General features: G+C 37.4%; 1 protein-coding gene across 2 annotated transcripts in view; it reads left to right on the forward strand.

The window, feature by feature from the left end:
* The window catches only part of CDH13 (cadherin 13), a 454,402-nt gene that overhangs the window by 349,704 nt on the left and 82,237 nt on the right, over positions 1-22,461 (forward strand). For both annotated transcript variants that reach the window (XM_062007637.1, XM_062007636.1), the window contains exon 8: positions 13,244-13,384. In XM_062007637.1, coding sequence (XP_061863621.1) covers positions 13,244-13,384 — 141 coding nt within the window. The remainder of the gene's footprint in view (positions 1-13,243; positions 13,385-22,461) is intronic.

A 22,461-nucleotide genomic window follows, 5' to 3' on the forward strand; every position in this document is an offset into this window, starting at 1 on the left:
TCTGCTCGTATCCTACCCCATACACTCACCTCTCCTCTGTCTCTGTGGTGGTAGATGGTATTTGCTTAATTGCAGTTTATCCTTCCTTTATACAAAACAGACATTGTCTTATTTTTATTTCTTTCTTTCTTAATTTTGCAATATTTCTTTTCTTTGCAATGTGGTTTGGGAATCCACCAAAAGGAAATTTGTATATCAAATGACTTTGTAGAGCAATGGCATCTAGAAATGTTTGATGTTGAGTAGCATGAATGAAGAATATTTTGATAACATAGTGTAAAATGTACTGTGCAGTCTTAGCTCACTGTAACTTTATTTGTACTTGTTCTATATATTTTATCGAGTTAGTTTATATGAGACAGTTACAAGGCAATGCTGTAAGAAGTAAACTAATGTCTCTCATTAAGGCAGAGTGTGTAAGATTTCTTAGGACCTTTGCTAGTGCAGTGCCCTGATTAAAATGATCAAATGGTTCAAATGAGGTCTGCATCACTAAGTGTTTCAGCCTGAGGATGTAATTGTACAGTCTGCTTCCCATAAGAATGTGCCACTCAGACTTGTTGAAGCTGAAAGGAACTTTCCCATCAACTTTGCTGATGTCCTGATGAGGATGATCATAAACCTTCCGAATCTGTCACATCTCAGATCCCTGGCAGAATAGTTCCTTGAACAGGAAGACCAGGATAATGGGTCCTGAGGAACCTGATAGAAATATTTTCTCATGATATTTCCTGGGGAAAGTAAAACATCTAAATATTTACCTTTTGAGAATGCTATTACTTCAGGCAAATTCTTAACAAATACCATGGCATTGCAATCAATAAAAAGATGATGTACTTCCTGTAAAGGAAAATGTATTTCACTGAGACCAAATCTTGAGCAAGATCTTGTGCCAGAAAGCTATGCTGCTAAACACATAAAAGAACATCCAGCTGCTGTATGGTACAAAAGGGAAGACAAATTTATACCTCAGTATTATTTCTTATCATTTGAACAATGTGTCCTATATTTCATCTTGGGTACCTGCCAAGGTTCTAACGATTATGTCTTTTTGTGATATTTTCTGTTTATCCAACGAGTTAGGCATTTATTGACTCTTCTAAAAACCTTGAAAAGAGAATTATTCTGAATGTATGATCTTCCCACACTTTCTAATGTTTATTTCATATTGGGTTTTTTCTAGGTCACCATGCTAAATTCATACCATTAGTAGATTGTATTTTGGTATTTCTTATAAAACGAATTCCTTAGATTTTTTTTCCTTTATAGTGAATGTGAACAATTTTTGAAGATTGATTTACAGAAAGCAGCTGTGCACAGACATAAACTTATGAAAGGAGCAACTTGTAGCAGATTAGCATCCTGTATTGTTCACCAATAGCAACTATACTACTGTGCCAAATCTGCACAAGGCAGTGACAGACTAATTCCAAAAGTCAGAATAACCTATAAAGCTTGGTTTGGCTGCAAGAAAATAAAGCCCAGCTTTAGGGGAGTGAGGGGCAGCTGTTTTGTTGGCAGATGCTCTTAGAAGATCTAAGACTATGCAAGTGTAGCAAAAAAAATCCAACACTTACTAACCAATGCAGAAAGTACAGGAATTCCAAATACAAGGCATTTAATTATTTTTTATTATGAGAGGAAGTTGATAAAAAGATATGTGGGATTAAGCAAGAAAAGGATGAAATTGACTGGAGAAATTTTAAATGGAAAATTCCATTTTTACATCTTTCATCAGAAAGTAAATCCTACGGAGAGTTTGATTTTTTCACCCCATAGTGTGATAAGCTTTTTGGTAAAACAGCAATAGTGTAATTGAAATCCATTTTACATCATTTTCCCTTGGATGATTTAGAATTAGATCGATTTATATTCTATGTGTATAACCCAATGAGAGTATAAAGGCAGCCACTAGAATTGTGCTTTTGTCCACGAGCAAAGCTCGTATCATTTACTGATTCATTACACTCTCAGCAGGGTCCTTTATTTCAAAAGTTACCTGGAATTACTACTGGCAATAGAGAACTAAATGCTGAAATAAGATTTGCATAAAAAATTAAAGTTGAAGGAAAAATGATAATAGTGATTAAAAGTGACATTTGATGACTGTTTGGATTAGGATACCGTGTTTAAATGGGAAGTGGTTCCAACGGACACAGAGGCTTCTTTCCCCTCCAACTCCGATTCAGACTGAATCTATTTAACTAGAACATTATGTTCCTGGTAATACTCCTGAACTAAGGGACAGTGCTTCCATTAATGTTTAACAATATAAACACCAGGCAAAGGTTGGACATCTAGAATCACAGAATATGCTTTTGCATTAGGGTACTAATTTTAGAAATCACCTCTGTCTGCTTAGGCCTGCCGATGTATGGTTGTCATAGCAAGTCAGTAATTGAGTTTTCTGGGTATTTTGACCACTGGTACAAATTTGCAAAGCAGATTACACAGCAGAAACACAATTTCCATCCTGACCTTTGTAACATTGCTTTCTGTTGTGGGAATTGGAATGTTTATGGAGGGAAATGTAACCTAAGTGCACCTAATTTGTGAGAATGTGATTTCTGATGTTAACACAGTAAGCCTCATTTTGATTCATTTGATAACAGATTATGTAAAGCCTTAGCATTAGGGAGGTATCATAAAACTTATTATCTTTTATTACCTAGGCAGAGAATATTGGTTTATATGATTATAAATTGAAAGTCAAGGAAAACTTTCATTTTCAACTGCTGTGCAAAGATCCTCAAGAAACCTGTTTCTCAGTGATTAATCACAGACCTTAGTGAACAAATGCCTTTGTTCACATTCTTCTGTGTAAACTGGGGCACAGGAATAATTCTAAGCTTTTGTAGGTCTAGAGATGTTGTTTGGGGGTAAGAATGAAGCACCTACTTGAAAAGCCTCTGTGTCAGGTATTGTCGCATGGTTTATCAAATGGTGTAACCCTGTCTTGTGATGACACACACTTGTGCTGTCACAGCCTTTGGAACTTTGAGGGTTTCTGATGGTTCTTCTCACTACTGTTGTCTCCTTGCCTGGTCTGAGGTAACAGTTTGCCATCACTAGATACATACTCCATAGTTGTCTGTTTTATTGTGGGCTGTAAGGCTATTTCTGTTTAGGAAATAGAGTAGACCAGTAGAAGCAGATCTGTAGACCAAAATAGTTCCTACCAAGGACCTGACATCCATGCTGTGAACTGCAATTTTTCCCTTCACACAGATGTATTCAAGTCTCCCAAATTAGACCACAGTAATAACTGGAAAAAATTAGGTGATGAATTGAATTCTAGCTAAAAGAAATCCAGTTGCCACACTCTTGATGATGCAAGCTAGAGTATAGTAAGTGTAAACAACAGGAAAGTTGACTTCAAAAGGCCTTTCCTGATCAACAGTATACATAAACCCTGCATGGGCATGTGGTCAAGCAGCTTTCTCTGTGATTGTTCCAGTCAACTGAATGCATTCAAATGAACTTGACTTGCCTGAACATCCATCTACGATTTGATGCTTGATGAAAAGATGAAGAAAGGCACTGTATGGGTCTGCCATGTCTTGAAATGAAGAGGTAGATTAGTACAAGTGTTGCATTGACATCTGGGCAGATCTCAGTGCTTTAAACTTGATTAACTTAAATTCAGTTCTGGTGAGATAATAGACTGCTTGTTGGTGGTAGATAATAAAATAATCAGCAGTAGGTTCCACTTAGTTTCCTGCAATGCATCTCTTCAAAAATATGTGCTAATAAATGTGGTCTGTGAGTACAGAGGCCTATAGTGTCCAGGATTTAAACTATGTTGGAGGCATGTTATGTCATTCAGAGCTGATTTTGTGAGGAGAGATGTTGAGAATAACCTTAAGTTGAACTGCTTATGTTTTACCTGTGCCTTTTCACACCCATGTCCTGGCACCTCATGAGGATAAAACTCCTTTTTGGTTGATTTTTTTTTTTCCCTTGCTTTGGAGATGCTTTTTCTGGGACACACTTTGATGAAAAGCAGTATTTACCTTTCTGGAATTGTTCACTTTCCTCCTCCAAAGTCTGCAGGAAACACTTCAGAGCTTCTTGAACCTGATTCAGACTCAAGGAGGAGCAAATTCAAGCACTGCTAAGCATGCTTGACGGAGCCTTTTGTTTCATTGCTCAGTGAGGGATTCCGTGTTTCAGAGCTGCAGGTTTAATGTGTGTTTATCAATGAGATCACTGGTAACTGACATTGGCTGCTGTCCACACAATTTAGGAAAGCAATTTGTTTCCAGTAAACAGAGGAGAGTGCTGACCAGCTGCATGTTATTGCTGTTGTATGAAATATTTATATGGTGGATTGATCTCCCCATTGATGGGTTAAATGCCTAGAACTTCTCATTAAATTCCAGAGTCTGTGTTGCACAAACACAGGCGCAGACACCCTCTTGCGATTACTGATGAACAAGATTTCCTGAGTTATAATGTGCTTACACTTGCAAGAAGGCAAGAAATATTACCTCCATCCTTTTGTCTGAAGACTTTGGCAACTCTTTTTTTTTCCAAACAGTGTGTTGCCAGACCTTTGCATTTCATACTCTTGATGCCACGATGATTTGGGAGGCAGCCTCTTGTGCTTCAGTTCTCCTTTAGTTTAAATGCAAATCTGTGCAAAGTTGCTAGTTTTACAAGTGACACAAGCATCTTGTATTGTGACATGAAAGCATATATGCATGTTCATTCATAAACATGGTGAGTTATAGCTTAATAAATGTATAAATATCCTTGGGTAGCTCATTTAAAGTCAGGGGAGCTGTGCTGAATTATACTAGGCTGAGGATCCTTTCAGGCTGAATACTTTGGAGGTTGCTCATGATTTTTTTTCTCTCTTAAAGTTACAGCAGAACACATTCACTCGTCTCTGTGTACTGATCCTTCTTATATGACCTTTAACACCCTTCAGATACTTAGGGAATTCTCTTGGAATAGGTATTCTAATATAGAGATATTTCAAAAGCTGTCTTTACTGATAACCATGGTAGGTTACTGTGTTGGAGAAACTTGTGTTTCTTTTTATATTTTCGGGTTTAAATAGACTCATTTGTGCCTATGGCAGGGACTAAGAATGATTCAATAATTCGCAACTAATAATTTATTAGAACAACTTTGCCCTTCTTTCCCTTTACAAATTGTCTGCAAACAGATTGTACAACTCTTAATATGTTAATAGCTGGAAATTATTTGAATATTTTTTTCAGCGAGTATCTTTTGGTCTGCAGATGATTTGAATTGCAAATTGTGACTGTTAAAATGAAATATATAATTAATACTGCAAATAGAGCTGATTGGGTATTACAGGAGAACAGTTTTATGGAAATATATTAATTTGTCAAAATGAACATTTGTTAGAGAAACATAGTGATTAAAATAAAAGCTTTGTTAAAATAAATGTCTGTAATCCAGAGGGAATTCTTATCTTGAGTGCTCCTGACAGCTAGCTTGAGGTTTGCTACTTTCTGAAGCAGTCAAGACAACCAGGTTGAATGTCCTGTTCAGACAGGAGAATTGAATCTTATCTTCCCTCATCCAGCAGATTGTGCTGATGCAGACATTTATTTAGTCTGAGACAAAGCTCTTTTGATATGCTCTGTTCAAACTGCTACCTTTGGAAAAACAATGAAGTATGAAATGTCAGAATGGGTAGAAGTTTCAGTATTCCCTTACAAGTGTATTAATTGAGACTGGGGAAGATTGTGGCTCCTACACCCTTCAGTCAGGCTGATAATGTTTCTGATAATCATATTTCTGATTCTAATGGAAAAGTCCTTGAAAGTTTTTGCTAATAGCAATTAGCATTGTTACAGTGTTCAATGAAAGAGTATGTTAAGACTTGGAAGATGTTAAGCATCAGGGAAACTATTTGCCACCTGCTCTGTCAGTAGTTTTTATCTGGGTGTAATTAAAGTAAGATAGAGAGTTTTCTATCCAGCATCAAAAATCAGAATATAAAAGCTGATTTGTTTATTAATGAGAAGTTTGGTTAGAAATATTTGGCTTGAGCAATGTTTTAATACTATGTTAAAGGACTGAAGCTAGAAAAATGCTAGATGCTTCATGTACAAGAAGGGTTGAAGGTTCTTTTTTGGTGCAAACACTGTGAAAGGGAAATACTAACATTGGAAGTATGTAGTACATGGGAAAGTGTGTCAGGGCAGCATGTGAAAATTCAGAGCTATGGAGAGTTATGGATAATGGAAAGAATGTTGCAACCTGGTCAGACTTCATGACCAAGACTTCATGCTTGTGTGTAGCAACTCCAAATGAAGCTTACAATTGCCTTAGTCTCCTTATCCACCTCCCTCTGAATGACAAGCTCCATCTCCTAAAGGGTATGTCTGTGACTGCAGTGAGGTTATGCAAACTCCAGCAAGTTTGGAGATAATAAGTTGAGCTACCATATAATACAGAGCTTGGAGGAACTCAGATCTAACAAGCAGGATTCTATGTGTTCTTTAAACTCAGGACAATCCTTGGAATGGCACAGCAGTAACGACAGTCTTAATGACATATAAACACAAAGGCAATGTTTGCATATGTCAGGGCCTATAATTGTATATAGGTGATAATGTATTTATTAAGATGTAGTATCAGGGTGTACATACCCACTGTAGCTACTGCCTTTGTTAACAGAAGATTTAGAGTGGCTTCTCAAAGGAAAGCTTGTCATCTTATCATGGTTGACAGCCTTCTCTGAAGTTATACAACTGTAATGGCAACTATACATCCTATTTTGCATATCAGTCAACACTGGTAATTTTACACAAAACACTGGAAACAAGCACACACACAGTTGTTGTATTTCCATGTAAAATATAACACATCCACGTATGTCAGATCTATAGTCATGTCAGATTTATGAAGAATTAAACCTTTGGTCCTACACATCCTATATATTAAATAGTTACTGATTTCCTCTTGATGGGAAACAAATATCTCTAACCAGGAAAGCTATTTGTATCAAGCACTTAAGAGCAAATTATTTCCTTTTTTAACAGCAACCACTGGAGAAAATTTAGTCTTTCTTTCTCTTCCAGATATACCTATGAACTATATTTCTCCTGTGGCTAGTAAATAGATATTGATTTTTTTCATTACAGAAGTACATTATTACCCTGATTAAACTGTAGACCTTTCTTTATGATATAAAAAATTGGAAATTGGTGAGCTAAAGAGGATTTACATTACAGAATTGTTTGGGGTTTTGTGTTTATCAAACTGTAATTCAAGCTCTGAATGCAAGGCCTCTGTGTACAATGCCCTTTTTTAAGCAGCAGCAATTGGCATTTAAAATAAATGCTGATATTATAATTATAAAAGTATTATGCCTGTTAGAGATGTTAATAATCACATTGTTTCATTTTCTTTAGTCTACATTTGTCAAAATGCTGACAGCACGCTCTGGAACAATGTTAGATTGAATGTTGATATTGTAACTCAACAAGAACATTGATTATGTCTTAATATGACATATTCAGTACATACTATATGCAATTATCATCTTCAATGAACACAGGCATTTATGCAGTATGAAGTGAAATTATTTAATTCCTAAGAATTCTTCTTTCTGCTTTGCATTAAGATGCCTGGGCGTGTCCACAGAAGGCAACTAAGCTGGTTGAAGGGTCTAGAGAACAAATCCTATGGTTGGCTGGAGGAAGTGAGACTGTTTAGCCTGGAGGAAAGGAGGCTGAGGGGAGACATTGTCACTCTCTAAAATACTGGTAGTAGAAACAATGTTGTGAAGATTGACCAGAAAATATGTTGAGTTCCTGTTTAAACATCTTTGAATTACAGATTAAATAAAAAGCTAAAGTGGCTTAAAGTTCTGTATCTGGTCCATCTGCATGTGTTACAAAGAAGATTAGCCAGCATCCAAATTCTTCTTAGTTTAGCTTCAGTGTTGCAAATGGATTTCCAAATACCTCATAGTGTGTCCATCCAGAAAATGTATTATCTCCTGAAAATAAATAGATAGTTATATTGGAAAAAAACAGAATTATTTTAGTAACTAGACTTCCCAGTGTCCATTGTATCTGGCAGTATCTAACAGTGACCAGGTTTTCAATTTTCAGCCAGGATGAAGTGCTTTTCATACATATGCAATCTATATGCCAACTTTGTAGATTAGATTTGGTCAGAACTGCTTCAGGTGTCAATGGCAAAAAGTGGTGCATTTTGCAAGAGCTTTCTCATGCTCTTCTCTCTTGGGAATCTACTTTACTCATTCTGCCTTTATTTATATTCGAGTAAAAAATCTGACCAAAATTTTTGGACTTCAGAAGTTAAGTAAACTAGATTTTATCGTACTCCCTCCTACAACCAAAGGTACAGTTACTAGGCGCATCAGATCTAGATAAAGAATCATTCACTGCTTGGATATGCTGCTTTAATATAGTGCTAGAATGTAATTTTTTTGTTCCTCACTTTGGTTCAACTTTTTGTGACCTTTATCACGTTCATTAAGATATTAACCAGCTTTAGTCATGCACCAAGGTACATGCACTAGGGAGTACTGAGTCCCTGAGATCATCAGTGCAGAAGAATACAGAAAAGTCTTCTGTCCTTTGACTCCATGGCAGTAATGGTTTAAGAAGTAGACATTTGATTGTCTAAAGATAGATGAGAAAAAGCCAAGCCTCAGTGAAAACAACTACCTGAGTGATTGCGCTTCCTTACCAGATAAATAAACAAGAGGACATACATGGGTCGCACTTGTAAAAGCTTTGGATATCTTAAGTTGTAGAGAGGGAATTTGTTGTTCCAGCAATACCAAGGCTCTGAGAATCCAAGTATGTATCTGGAAATTCAGGATGTGGACATGTTTGAAAATACTAGAGATCACCTAAGGATCCTAAACCTTTCTTGTAATCATGCAAGTTGTTTCCATTTTCAATCCCACTGCTCGGAGGATGCTGTCAATGCCAGCTGAACCTAAGTGGCACAGAAATACCTTAGAGCCTGCAAGTGATAGCCCATACAGAGGCTTGGACTGCTACTGCTGATGATATGAAATACTAGCTGTGGCTTACTTCTCTTAAGTCACTGATAGATTTTTATTGTATCTGGAGGAAATATTAAAAGATTAAAACTCTGCAGAAAACATCATTATCTGACTTCATTCAGCATTACCTAAGGTAATCACGTGGCTCATTCTACCTGTGTGTATCTGCTCTGAGCTGTTTGTTTCTCTCTGTTGTGATCAGATCCTGCTGACTTTGTCAGGAATCTGAAATGTGAAAAAGTGCCTTTCTGGCCCCTTGTTGCTTACTAATGCTGAACTGGTTATGTCAAACTGGCAGGGGAATGAAATCTGGTGGGAACATTGACACTAGTGAGAATGGTAGTGGGTGGACCTTCAGAGAAAAACGCTTAAGACACAGCTCACCTCCTTGGCAAGCCAAACAATTTGCCAATGTCACCCCTGCAGTGGTTAAATGACTAGAGTGAAAATTTATAGGGAAAGGAGTGATTCTCCTGCTGTAATTATACAAATGTTCTCAACAGTGTTACACTCCACAAAGTCACATGTGATAAATAATAAACCACACAAACAGGGACTTAATGTTCATTTATTAAAATCATCTATTATCCTTTTTAGCTGTAGATCCACTTTGCTGAGAGTTGCTGCATATTTATATTCCTAACACATCATTATCCAAATGGTATTAATTGGATTGTTTTTGAAAGAGTATTCTTCAGGGGCTGTGTTATTGCTTTGAGAAACAGAGGGACTGGATTTAGTGAGAGGCAATGTCATGGTGGGACAACATTCTGAGTGACTGTGAGGTCCCAAAATAGTACCAATAGCAGGTACTGCATTTATCCCTAAGCTCCACAGTATAGTAGGGGGGTGGAGAAAATGAAGGAAGGTTGCTTTTCTCTTCTATTGGCCCTCTCCAGGAGCACTCATTTGTCATGAGATAGAAGCAACTGCAGAGAGAGACTGCACTGGAGTAAAAGGCCTGAGCCCTGTGGAGAGTGAAAAGATGAGGATTTGCCATGGTAGCTTGCAGTGCAGCCCCTTCCCTGGGGGATGCCCCCAGCTCAGTGCTCCACAGTGTCATCAGCTAAGAAACAGGGTTAGTAAGAGCATAGGGACCAATGCTCTGCTCACAGATCTCTACTCCCATGTCACAGAATTCAGCAGTGGTGAGATACATCATACAGATCCATATAATTAGAATCATAGAATAGTAGGGGTTGGAAGGGACCTTTAGAGATTACCTAGTCCAACTCCCCTGCAGAGGCAGGTTCACCTAGATCAGGTTGCAATATAATTGCTAGTGGTGCCTCAATTAACTAGGCTACAAGTATGGGAAATACTAAAAAGTCCTTTTCATTCAATCTCCTAGAGTAAAGTGAGCATCTGATAGGAACATGCCTCTGCTCTTGGGTTTGGATCTGTTAGGAGTTGCTTTCTCTAACAAAGCAAATATTTGGCGACAGAACTAGATGTAGAAAATGCTGCATAGCAGGAAAGTGTGAAGTATTTATAATGATATGAAATACTGCTCAAAATTCAATGTTTTTCACATTCCATTGCGAGCTTAAACGTTGGACTCCTGTCACAGAAATTTCTGCTGCAGTAAACACAATTTCCAGCATAAATGGACTTGCTTTCAATAGAAAATGGGACAGTTTTCAAAGGCAAAAAAGACAATTTGTGAGTAAAAATGGGCCTCTTTCTGAGCAAAGAGGCTTATAAACATCAAGTGATAAATGGCTTTGCAAGTTTTCCATACAATAATAACTACTTCCTAATCAAAATAATGAGAAAGTTGCATCTAGAGGAGGGGAGAGAAGCTCCATCCAGGTTTTAATACATTGAATACATTTTAGAAAATAAATATATGAAAACTGTAGATTTTGTTCAACTCTATAATCTGAATTTGTGTTGGAGACATGTCAGTGATATTTCTTTGTATATATTTATATGATGCTATAAATCAAAATCCCGTTCTGGGTTTGCTGCCTTCTGAGATGAATTTCCCAGAATATTGTTGTAACACTTAAGCAAATACATTTCTTAGGATCCCTTATGTGGCAGTGGCAGCTGATTTTCTAGTAGTCCATATGCTTTTAGAACTAAATATATCTTCTGTTTTGACTTATTGATTTTACCTGAAAATACGTGGCTTCATAATAGCTGATATGATGAGCAACTGTTGCTTCTCTCATGGCCAAAAAATGCTCCAGGCTCTAAGTGCTAAGGAATTGGAATCTCCTTAAACAGGCACTGAGAAAAGTGTTGTGATGTATCCAGGAAAATGCATAATGCAAAATATGCCATTTAGTAAATGTTTCAAATCACTTATCTACAGAGAAGATCGTCTGACTCGAGAGGTTACTTTGATAAGATTGAGATGAAAAATAAGTACAGGAAAGACATGAAGCTGTTGGAAGAGATCCAAAGGAGTGCCACAAAAATGATCAGAGGGATGAGACACCCCTCCTATGAGGAAAGGCTGTAGGAGTTGGGGTTGTTCAATCTGGAAAAGACAATGAGGTTTCTGAGAAGACATTATTGCAGTTTTTCAATACTTGAAGGCAGCTTAAAGTAGAGACAGACTTTTAAATACAGCTGCTTGTGATAGGACGAGAGATAATGGTTTTAAACTAAAAATGTGGATTCAGACCAGATATAAAAATGACTTTTCTTACAGTGAGGATTGTGAAACACTGGAACAGGTTGCCCAGAGAGGTGGTAAATGCTCCATCCCTGGGAACATTCAAGATCAGATTGAACCAGGCTCTGAGCAATCTCATAAAGTTGAAGACATTCCTGTTCATTGCAGGAGGTTCAACTAGATGACTTTTAAAAGTGCTTTCCAACCCAGAACGTTCTGTGTTCTCTGCTGTGGGATAAGCTCTGCTTCAGCTTCCTTGATTGTGCTTTATAACACAGCATATGGATGGCAGACAGATCACTGTGTTACTATATGGAGATTCACACCAGTTATCTCTTTGCATGTTAATTCCCTAGAAAAAAAAAAAGTTAGATAAATGACATGGGATGAGTGATTTCAAAGATGTGTAGCCTTGGTTTTTGTAAACACAGTTGGCTGATAGAGCTGGTCTGAGGTTAAAAAAACCCTTTAGCAGTGATGCCCCAGCCGTCCTTTCAAGCATCATTATGTCACTTTGCCCCTGATATCCAGTCTTATTTTTCAGGAAAGTCTTGAAAAAATAACATTCCTGAGCACACACAATATTCTTATCATATAGTTTTAAAGGTGACTGCAACGCTTGCCCATCTGTGTCCTCCATTGATGATGCAGCACGTACGGTCTTTGGGCAGATGGTTCCATATAAGGCAGCCATACAAATGGGGAAAACAGTCATTTTAATTAGGTACCTAGCCTTGTCTCCATGAAATCCTCATTTGTGGAAGCAGGTTCTGATGCTGTTAATAGCTCCCTTTGATGGGATGTATTACTGCCCCATTGTCCAGCTTGCAAACAGATGTGCTTTCATTCCTGATGCGAGAGAGGTGAATTAGAAATGTCCCATTCTCGTTGCAGAACAGTGGCCACACTGGGGTTTACAGCTTTCAGGGGAGGGAAATTAAGAATGGCTTTTGCTATGGACCTATGCTGTGATTCTACAACAGATAGGCAGTCAGATGATAACCGTGACATAGGCATCGGATATTATAGATGCAAGTTGTTGATGTTACTATAGACATTTGCTTTGAGCAATAACTGGCAGTCATCACCCATTTTAGAAGCTGCTTTCTTGGTTCTTACACCGAAGCAAGCTTAGATTACCATTCTAAATGCTAATACACAGAATGAATGTGATTTAATAAAGTGAATTTATATGTAGATTGTGACATTAGTATTTAATTACATACCCATCATAACACTGATGAAGCAAGCTGCTAAATATTGGTGCACTGAAGTGAGAGCTTACTCTTAAAGCACAGGTATAGTTCAATTTCTTTCCTAATCTCCTTAAATAACAGGATAGATTATGTACTGTTTACCAATATTCACTAGTATTCATTCAAGCTGTATTTCAACTACGGTTTGTGTGGTAGCAGCTGAAGCTCCCAGAGAGCTGAGCTTCTGTTTTGGTAAAACACTATGACAACAGATCTGATTCTATGCAATATTTTATTAGTCCAAATTTATCATTTCAATGTGAATTAAAATTACTATGTAATCTATTGTCTTTTCTTTTTTTTAACCTCTCTCTTCTGTTTTTTTTTCAGACTATGGAGACTCCAAAATATGAGCTAGTTATAGAAGCTAAGGACATGGGTGGTCTTGATGTGGGACTAACCGGCACAGCAACTGCCACCATTCTTATTGATGACAAAAATGACCATCCACCTGAATTTACCAAGAAAGAGGTAAGAGTTTGCCATCTGTGCTTTACAAAATGGTGCATGTAGGTATCATTATCTTGCTTCTGAATGTAAGAATGTTTCTTAATGGAAGAATATACTTAAAGGTATCTTTTTAGATCAATGTGACACTTTCCTGGAGCTGCTCCTTTCTTCTTTTACATTAATAAACTGTATGCATCATTTCCAAAACAAAATGCAACCATGAGGTAAAAAAATATGGTAAGAGATATTGAGGGATAGGCTAGCAGTAAGAAAACCTACAAAATAAGTTTGCTAGTGGTAACTCTTTACAATACCTGAAAGTATGTAGTATTGAGTAAGGGGTAGGCCTTTTCTCCCAAGTGATAAGTGATAGAACAAGAAGAAATGTTGCACCAGAGGAGGTTTATATTGGAGACTAGGAAGAATTTTTCCCTTGAGGAGGTTGTTAGCCATTGTCACAGGCTGCCCAGGAAGATGAGAGAGTCCCCATCCTTGGAGATATTACAAAGGCATCCAGCTGAGGTGCTGAGGGACATGGATTAGTGGTGGCTTTGGCAGTGTGAGGTGAGGGCTTGGACTTGATGATCTTAAAGGCCTTTTCCAAACAAAAGGATTCTATGATTCTAACTTTCTGCCTTTGCTCCTATTAGGGAAAATAGAGATGGAAGAAAGCAATATGGTTTGTCCTGGGTTCAGCGCTTCACCTGTGAGACAGCTAATGTTGAAAGTTCTGAGTGAAAGCTCTAGTCCAAAAAGCTTTAAATTTAACTCACATGTGGAATTTTCAAGGAAAATATATTTTTCCATATAAGCTGAATTCCACTGAAGAATACTGAAAAGTCTGAAAAAATCCCAAATCAAACTAAAAAATACTCATTGCCTCCAGGAGAATGTAATAGTGCTACAGCAAAGTTTCTGGTTTCAGTCAAAGTAACTACCAATTTTCTTGCCCTTCTCACGCTGCTCCCTTCCCTACCCTGCAGTAGTTATTAGTGTGGGTTATTGGTGGTTTGTTTTTTTCTTTTTACCTCTGGTATCTGGTGAGCACTAGAGAGTGGCAAAAGTTTTTTTCCTAAGAAGAGATGGTTTGGAATTTGTTGTAAATGTTTCCTGAGGCTCTGCAAATTTTAGAGGAATATTCCCAAATGACAAGAAGTAAGCATGAGGAACATTGATTTTAAGGTAATTTTAGAGGAAAAGAAAAACCTATTTCTATAGAAGTCTTGGTCTACTCTTTAAGCTATTTTTTTTTTACTTTTAAATAGGTTTTTTTCTTTTTCCTGGTCTGTTTTTAGCAATTTGACAACAGATTATTTTGAAACAAATTACTGTGGTTTTACTTGAATGATTATTTCTTTTACAAATGCAAACTGCAGAACCAGTTAAAAAAAGGATGTAGAAGGGTGGTTGTTTGTTTATTCTAAAAAAAGCAAGAAAAAATAAGAACCAATGACACTTTTGCTAACATGAATATTATAGTTCACTGCTCAGTCGCAATAACTACAATCACTTAAGTAAATTCTTTGGCAAGAGCATTTCAGTCACTTCAGAGGTACTATGATCCAAATCTTTCAAATACATAGGTAAAAAGTGGGTTTGCTCAAACTAAAAATTCCCTTAGATCAGGCTTTCAATGCTCTGGAAGCTGTTTCTTGACAATTAATAGTTAAAATATATTTAAAACACTGTAGTTTTTTAGCCCTTTAGAACATCACAGCAGCAGGAAAACTCGGTGCATTTAGAAATAAGAATTGCATTAACCCATGCTGATGGCAATTCGTTTCATCCAGAGCCCTATCTACTTGGATTTACAAACTTTGAGATTTCTTCTTTTGAAGAAAGCTTTCTAGAATTATTCCACCTGTTTGACTTCATAGTTTGATAATTTGGATAAGCAAACCTGAGGTTCCTGCTGAGCCCCAAACGTACTGTTGGACATCGTCTGTTTCTGGTGAAATTTAGAGACGCTCATAAATTCAGTTCAGTCAGTGCTAGTAAAAGATACTGTGTACCCCTGAAAGCCTGTTGGTTTCAGTAGAGAAATAAAATAGCAGGTGTTGAGGAGACAGCATTCTGTAGGGTTTTTTTGAGAAGTCCAATCTTTCCATGCATTTTTCCTGTACTTGATATGACATTCACATTTTCCCACAGAGACAGCTCATTGTTTTTTCTCCTTTTAGTACACGGTGACATAGTTTTGAACTTTTCACTGTTTAGAAATGTTAATGACCTCAGAAATCTTTCCTCTGCCTTGCTAGGTGATATTCTTCTTCCATGAATAAGGCAAGAAAAATCAGTCTTTAGATGTATGGTGTCAGGCTCCCTTAGAAACATGTGCTCTATTTAAAGTAGTGTAAGAGATGGGACAGCGTCTATTAGTAGAGCTAATGTCACTTATTTTGCTCACTGCTTGATGTACTTAGATACTGTGTTTAAATACCAGTTGCATATCACATGTTGCAATACTATTGATTTGAAGCAGACTTGAAAGGAAAAGACATGTTCTATAAGAGAATGTTTGAAGTAGAAAGCTCATATTCAGTGTATCTGAAGGTTTGATTTCAGTGCATCTTTACTTTGTGGTTGGCTGCTTTGGGTTCTTATGGTATTGATGTGTTTTCTCAGCTATTTTGCTTCTCTTTAAAGATACTTTTTCTTCAGAGTGTTTTTCCTTTTTGTAAAAGAGTGCTTATTTACCGACCTGTGTTTTCTTCTGACAGTATAATTTCTACCTAAGTAGCTCTGCCTTTTTATTGATGTATCTCAATTAAGCCAAGTTTTCACTGGGTTCTCTTCATCTGTAAGCTCAGGGGCCAAATTCATTCCTCATCTGACATAGTGAAAGCCAATGAAGTTGTGAGAGCTGGGTTTGTTTAAAAGTTTGAATGCTGTATAAGAACCCCAGCCTGTGCACTGAATAGTTTTTTGTGGAATGCATTGTTGTAGACATATGCATCTTCATAAAGATATTTATGATTTTTAATTGTTAATGTCAAGACAGAAATTTACTGACTTCTTCATAGCTTTCTCCAAAGTTGAAAATGTCTGAATTTTGACTTTCAAGAAATTTTATACGTGTTTATAGTTATTTCTTCGATTCCCCAGTCCAAGACAATTTAAGCCACACCTGGGCATGTATTTGTCCTTTGAAAGATGAGTTTTCTCTTTTAACACTTGACTAATCTCTTCACAAGTTTATGGTTCTAGCCCAAAGCAATGATACATTTCTGTGTACTCTTATTGACTATATTTATTCCTTGGAGGTCAGCTCCTTACACACCTATTCAAAATGTTCATTAACAGGCTTTATTTGACGTTTACAAAGAGGTCTAAATGCTCCTTTCTTGCTGACACAGTTTTGCAGCAGTCTCCATTGGTTTTCTGGAGACCTTGCAGAAAGAAGGGATACCAGTCTAGTGAATCTGTTCTTCCCTCTGCTGGGTTTTTTTCCCTTGCATACCAGACTCACACTATTCTGATACAGCGGTGGCCTTCATGCTTAGGGAAAAATTCACTGATGGTGTGTCAGGGCATTATCACAGAAGCAACTGAGCAACTGTGGTGCTGTGATGCAACAGGAGACTTCCATTAACTTTAGAGGAATAGTTTAGGGCCTGGAAGTTATAAGTATGTGTCAGGTGCTTTGATGGATTAATGTATGAATTCAGCTCAGGTAATTATTTTGTCACTGCCCCATCACTCTGTGTACCTCCAAAATATCTGCCTTGTTCTATTTCACATATGTACTTACCTTACTGTTCATAATAGGTCTTGAGCAGCACAAAGATCCATTCAGACATGCAAACAGTATCCTGTCCCCTCAGGGGTTTAAATAAATTCATCTTTAATACCTAAAAGAGGAATGTTTTAAGAGCTCCTCCAAAAATCCCAGGTGAGGTAACAAGGTCTGTCTTTTAAAGGTCACAATGGTTGGGATATTATGCCAGATTTAAATAGTAGAGAATGAAAATATAGTTACTTGTAAAACTAGTGGCCTCTTTTCTTTTCAGGAAGTTTTTAAAATTTACAACCCTATTTCTATAATATGGAAGAGCTTTTAAATTAATTTTGTGAATTATTACTGAATACAGTATGTATTTTGTATCAAGGGGAGCAATTTGGCATTTCCTTTCCAGCAAGTTAAGGCCTTAGGCTCAACTTTTGTACAGCAGCAAGGGATTACTTATGTCAAAGTAAGAAATGAGGCAAAGCAAGAAGCAGGAATTGATCTTTCTGGAGAACCTGACATGTGGTTTGTGTATTGCAGGATATTCAAACTGTGTGGGAATGAGTTGAGTAAATGCTAATGGTGTCTAGTATCGTTTTTATATCTAGCCCATGACGAAAAAGGAGAATTATTTTCATGTGTCACTTCAATGACTAGTGGCAGACCACTATAGCATTGCATGCCTGAAAAGCAGTGATTTTCGCCTGTAGTTAATGTCATTGTGGTTGAAGTGTGATGAAAAACTAGCAATGTAGCATCAGCTGGAAGCCACAGGCTGGCAAATCTTCTTGTATCTGTTCCTGTAGACATGGTTCTGCCCAGATCTTCCCTAAGACCCAGTGGAGGAAAAAATATTGTTTCACATAACAATGATAAAGATTTGACCCCTTTTTCCTCAAAAAAACCAGACCAGTGAATCCTACTGGTGGTCTTATACTATACCTGAATGTGAAATATATGCTCAAAAATGGGATTCCAGTGAGTATATTTGACTCTTCTGGATTCTGACCTGATTTAAAATTATCTATTCCCAAGGAAGCTTCCATTGCTGCTTTTCACTAACCTGTTGTTTTTCCTTAATATCAGATATATTGACTTTCTTTAGTAAATACTTTCAGGCACTTGAGAGGATACAGTGATGTGGCTTAAGGGGATGATCCTTCCACAGTCCACCTAGTTCTCACATCTGTCCTTCACCACAGGTTCAGAACAGCAGCACATTCTAGTAGTCATACATTGAAAAACAGTGAGACCTGTCAGAGTGCTCTCACTTGCACATGAGAGGCTTCATTTGGCCAGGAAACAGACTCAATCCTCAGGCAGTTCCTTTTTCTGCCACTTCTGTCCTCACCTTTAATTTCATCCCTTTCTGGGCCAAAGCAATGTAAAGTCAAAATAATTCTGTTGCATCAGGAAGAGTGAGGTCTGAGAAAATGTTTTTTCTAGTTTAGATTTTTTTAATATATGCTCTTGAAAATTAATTTCCCAGTTAAATACAGAAGTTTGCCTCCTGGGAACAGAATAAAATTTGTTTAATTTGACAAAACATCACTATTTGAGATAGTGCTGTGAGTCTTAAGTGAAAAACGTGATTTGCTTATATTTTGAATACCTACTGACAAATGGTTTATAAAAGAGTAATAAGTGACTAATGTGTGCTTTGATAAATGATTCACCAACTCCTATAGAGACCTGGGAGTTAGGAGGTTGCTTGTCACTATGATTTATGATGGCTTCCAGCACTGTCTTCTGACTCAGTTGTGCTACCCACTGGGGTAAAACAGCCCCTGGAGTACAATATGTATCTCCGTCTGCTCATGGTTCAAAGAGGATATGAGACTTTCAGAGCACCATCTGGAGAGATTTATTTATCATCTCAGGCTGTTGAGTAACGTGTTTGTAGCTTTAAGGGTCCTTGTCTTTATCCTTGGTATTGGCTAAATTGCATTGAGGACCAAATAGTGAGCTGCAAGCACTTTCAGAGTTCCTCCCGGCTCCCTTTTCCACAGTTTTACAATTTTTTCTCCTACATGTAAACAAACACAACCCCAACCTCACTACAACCTCCTGTCAAATAGAGTGAGTAGATCTCTTTTCATCCTCCTCCAGACTAAACACTCCCAGTCACTCAGACATTTCTCATCAGACTTATGTTCCAGACCCTTCCCCAGCTCCAGTGCCCATCTCTTGACATACTCCATCACCTCAACATCTTTTTCATCCCAAAACTGAATACAGGATTTGAGGTGTAGCCTCACCAGTGCCGAGCATGGCCAAGGTACCAACTCTCTTTCATTTTTCTTTTGGGAAGGAAGACAGTATTCAAGCCAGACTGAACAGAGGCAAAAGACTTGCAGGAGCTGCCAGTGTGGCAGAGCAAGGTGGTAAGAACAAGCTGAGTTGGCTTTTCCCCATTTCACATAGCATTCTCTTATGCTGGATGTTAGAAGGCCAGATGACTGAGCTGAGATCTGAACAGAGGAGAAGCTGTTGCCAAGCTAGTAGTTCAGAAGCAGAGTTGTACTATGGCCTAAATATTATGGGAAGCACTGTGAAATTCTAGCAGCCTGTTCAATTTGGAGCCAACTGTCTCCAGTACCGTTTTGCCATGAGAAACAGTTTTGTGGAATGGATAAAACCATTTTAGCAAAATCACATGAACACAATGCATATTGGAATTTTCATTTGGCTTCCAGTTTTGGACTGAGACAATTTACATGAGAGAAAGCAGAATTCATAAAGAAACTCAACAGAGCAGGACAAAGCTTCTACAGCTGTTAGTAAACTTTGGTATAAAGACCAACCTCACGATGTCTATGGATCATCAGAAACAAGCTCTTTGGCTATTCTTGGTTTTTTTAGAGCTGTAAATACAGCTGGCAAGGCTCCTGAAGCGTATCTTACCCTTCAGAAAACCCCTACACTAGATAAATACTTGCACTGACCTTTTCACTCAACTTTCCTTCCGCTTCATACTCTTGTAGCAGTTCACGAACACACTTGACATATCTGAAGCTCCAGGTGCTCAAAAGTCTCCTTGAAAACAAACAGAAAACATTACCTGGTATGTTTTCCACATATGAAAAGCAGAACCCAAAAACAGTTTCTCTGGTCATGGAAGATAGAGGAAATGGGATCAAGTCAGGATTGCTATTTCGATGTCATCCTTGTAAGATATCTTGTCTCACCTGTGCTTAAAACATCCAGAGATCAAAAAAGAAAAAGCTCCTCAGTGTGTTCCTGCACAATTCTTAACAATGACAATTTCTACATGGCTTGGTTTGAATTCCATTTGCTGGAACTTAAAATCCTTACAACTTCTGTAATCAGGACCATGCATAAAGAACTTTGCAAATCAGGATATATTGTTTCTTTCTTAAAGAACTTTGTACTAAACCTTTGACACTCATTTCCTCACCCCACCCAAATACTAGCTAGCAATTTTGGTTAATACAGAGAGATTAAATTGTCACACAACTGACTCTTGTTCATTGATGTTTAAGATGAGGCAAAGATGTAGATATATATACTTTCCTCCTAGAGTCCATTTGCAGAGTTTAGAGCGTATCTATTAGTCAAGAGAAAAGCTTTTTAGTAAATCCATGTGAAAGAAAACAAACATCTAAATAGTGACAAATATTTTGTTTTCTAAATGAAGGCTGTGAGCATTCTGTTCTCACTGCAAAAAATAACACAATGTTTGAAATTTTCAGTCAAGTTCTCTAAACTGAACCCTTTATTCATGATTAATAATAGGTCACTACTCTCAGTTGTGTTCGAGTGTAAGATGATCAGTTTTCTTAGTTGTCATGAGCTGCAGAACAGATTTTCAACATCACATAAGCAACTTATGAATCTAAGTAAATAATAAGCATTTAGACCTCCCTCCCCCACCCTCCCACCAAAAGAAAAGAATTTTAGATTTCAAAAATAAAACATATGAGCTTATTGGACTTAAAAAAAAAAATAGCTATAAAGACATCACATTCCCACTGGAGTATAAAAAGCTGGTTTTAGTCAAAGCATAGTTTGCACAGTGCAATTAGGATCCCCCATATCTGACTCTCTTCTAAACTGAACCACTTCCCAATAACTGCAAAAAAACACCTGTGATCAAGACCAAATGTTCATTAATATTTCTGAGTTCTGTTGTGATGGTACCAAATAAGGGACATCTGGAAAACTTATTAAAACAACCTGGCTATCTAGTTAGTGAAATTACCTTTTTGCTGTTTTTTTCTTCTTCTTCAATAGTGTCAGTTCTCATCAGCATTAGATGTTTTGAGGTTTCTCATGTGATGATAAATGCTCAGCAGCACTCAGGTTTGCATTACCAATGACCTCAAACAACAAATACTATTGTAATGTTACAAGTAAGAACAGAATAATTTTAGAAATAGCTTTTAGAAAGAAAACCACTGATATTTATTCTGTGCTTTGAATAAGAGATCTGTTCAGCACAAAACAGGGTTTGGAAGACCGGTGTTTCCTGTACTCATCCAGATTCAGACCATGTGCATAACAATTTGTATTCATATGGCTTTCAGAGAGCTATCTACATAACCACTGTAAGCACTTTGTTCAAGAACTTTTGCAAAATATGTTTAACACTGAGTCCATCCACTTATCACATAATTAGAGCTGGATACACTGCATAGCAGTAGGCAGCAGACTTCTACATTTATCTTGCCTTGTGAGGGGTGAGTTCATTGATTTGTTTCTTTCCACCAAGGTCATGAAATACATGAAATTGTCTATTTAATCTCCAGATAAACACATTTCAGTAGTACATAAAACAACAGAGTGCCTGCTTTATAATCTGAAAGCAGCTGAGAAACACTTGTATAAGTACAGGAAAGGTTCTATGAATAGAAATGATCATTTGAACATTTTGAAACTGGGGAGGAACACAAAGGTACTTCACTGCTTCTCCACACCTGATTTTTTTCCCAGCATTCCTGCTCTCCAAGTCAGCTCATGTAGAAACCTTGTATTTTTGCCAGTCCCTTTTCCTTTTCTTCTTTTCTGTGTTGTTTTCCTGCCTTTTGTTTAGTTTCCTTGACTTGTTATAACCAGCTGATCAAACAGTTCTGATGCAAACTTCAGTGTAAGTCCTTGCCTTTTGTAACCCTTCAGTTATGCTTGGAAGGTCAGCAGCAACTCAGTGGTAATAACAGCAGTTCTCACTACAGCTGGCAAATTCTCACCACAAAACCATTCCAATGCTGACTATCCTCTGAAGACTTCTTCCATCTGCTTCTGCTAACAGCAAACATCCAAACACCGTGAGCAACAAAAAAGCCATAAACCCACAATTTATCGCTCTCTTCTACAAGAAGTGAAGGTTAATATGCTTCCTCAATGTGGTCTA

Source organism: Colius striatus, chromosome 14 (genome assembly GCF_028858725.1).
Source record: "Colius striatus isolate bColStr4 chromosome 14, bColStr4.1.hap1, whole genome shotgun sequence".
NCBI lineage: Eukaryota > Metazoa > Chordata > Aves > Coliiformes > Coliidae > Colius > Colius striatus.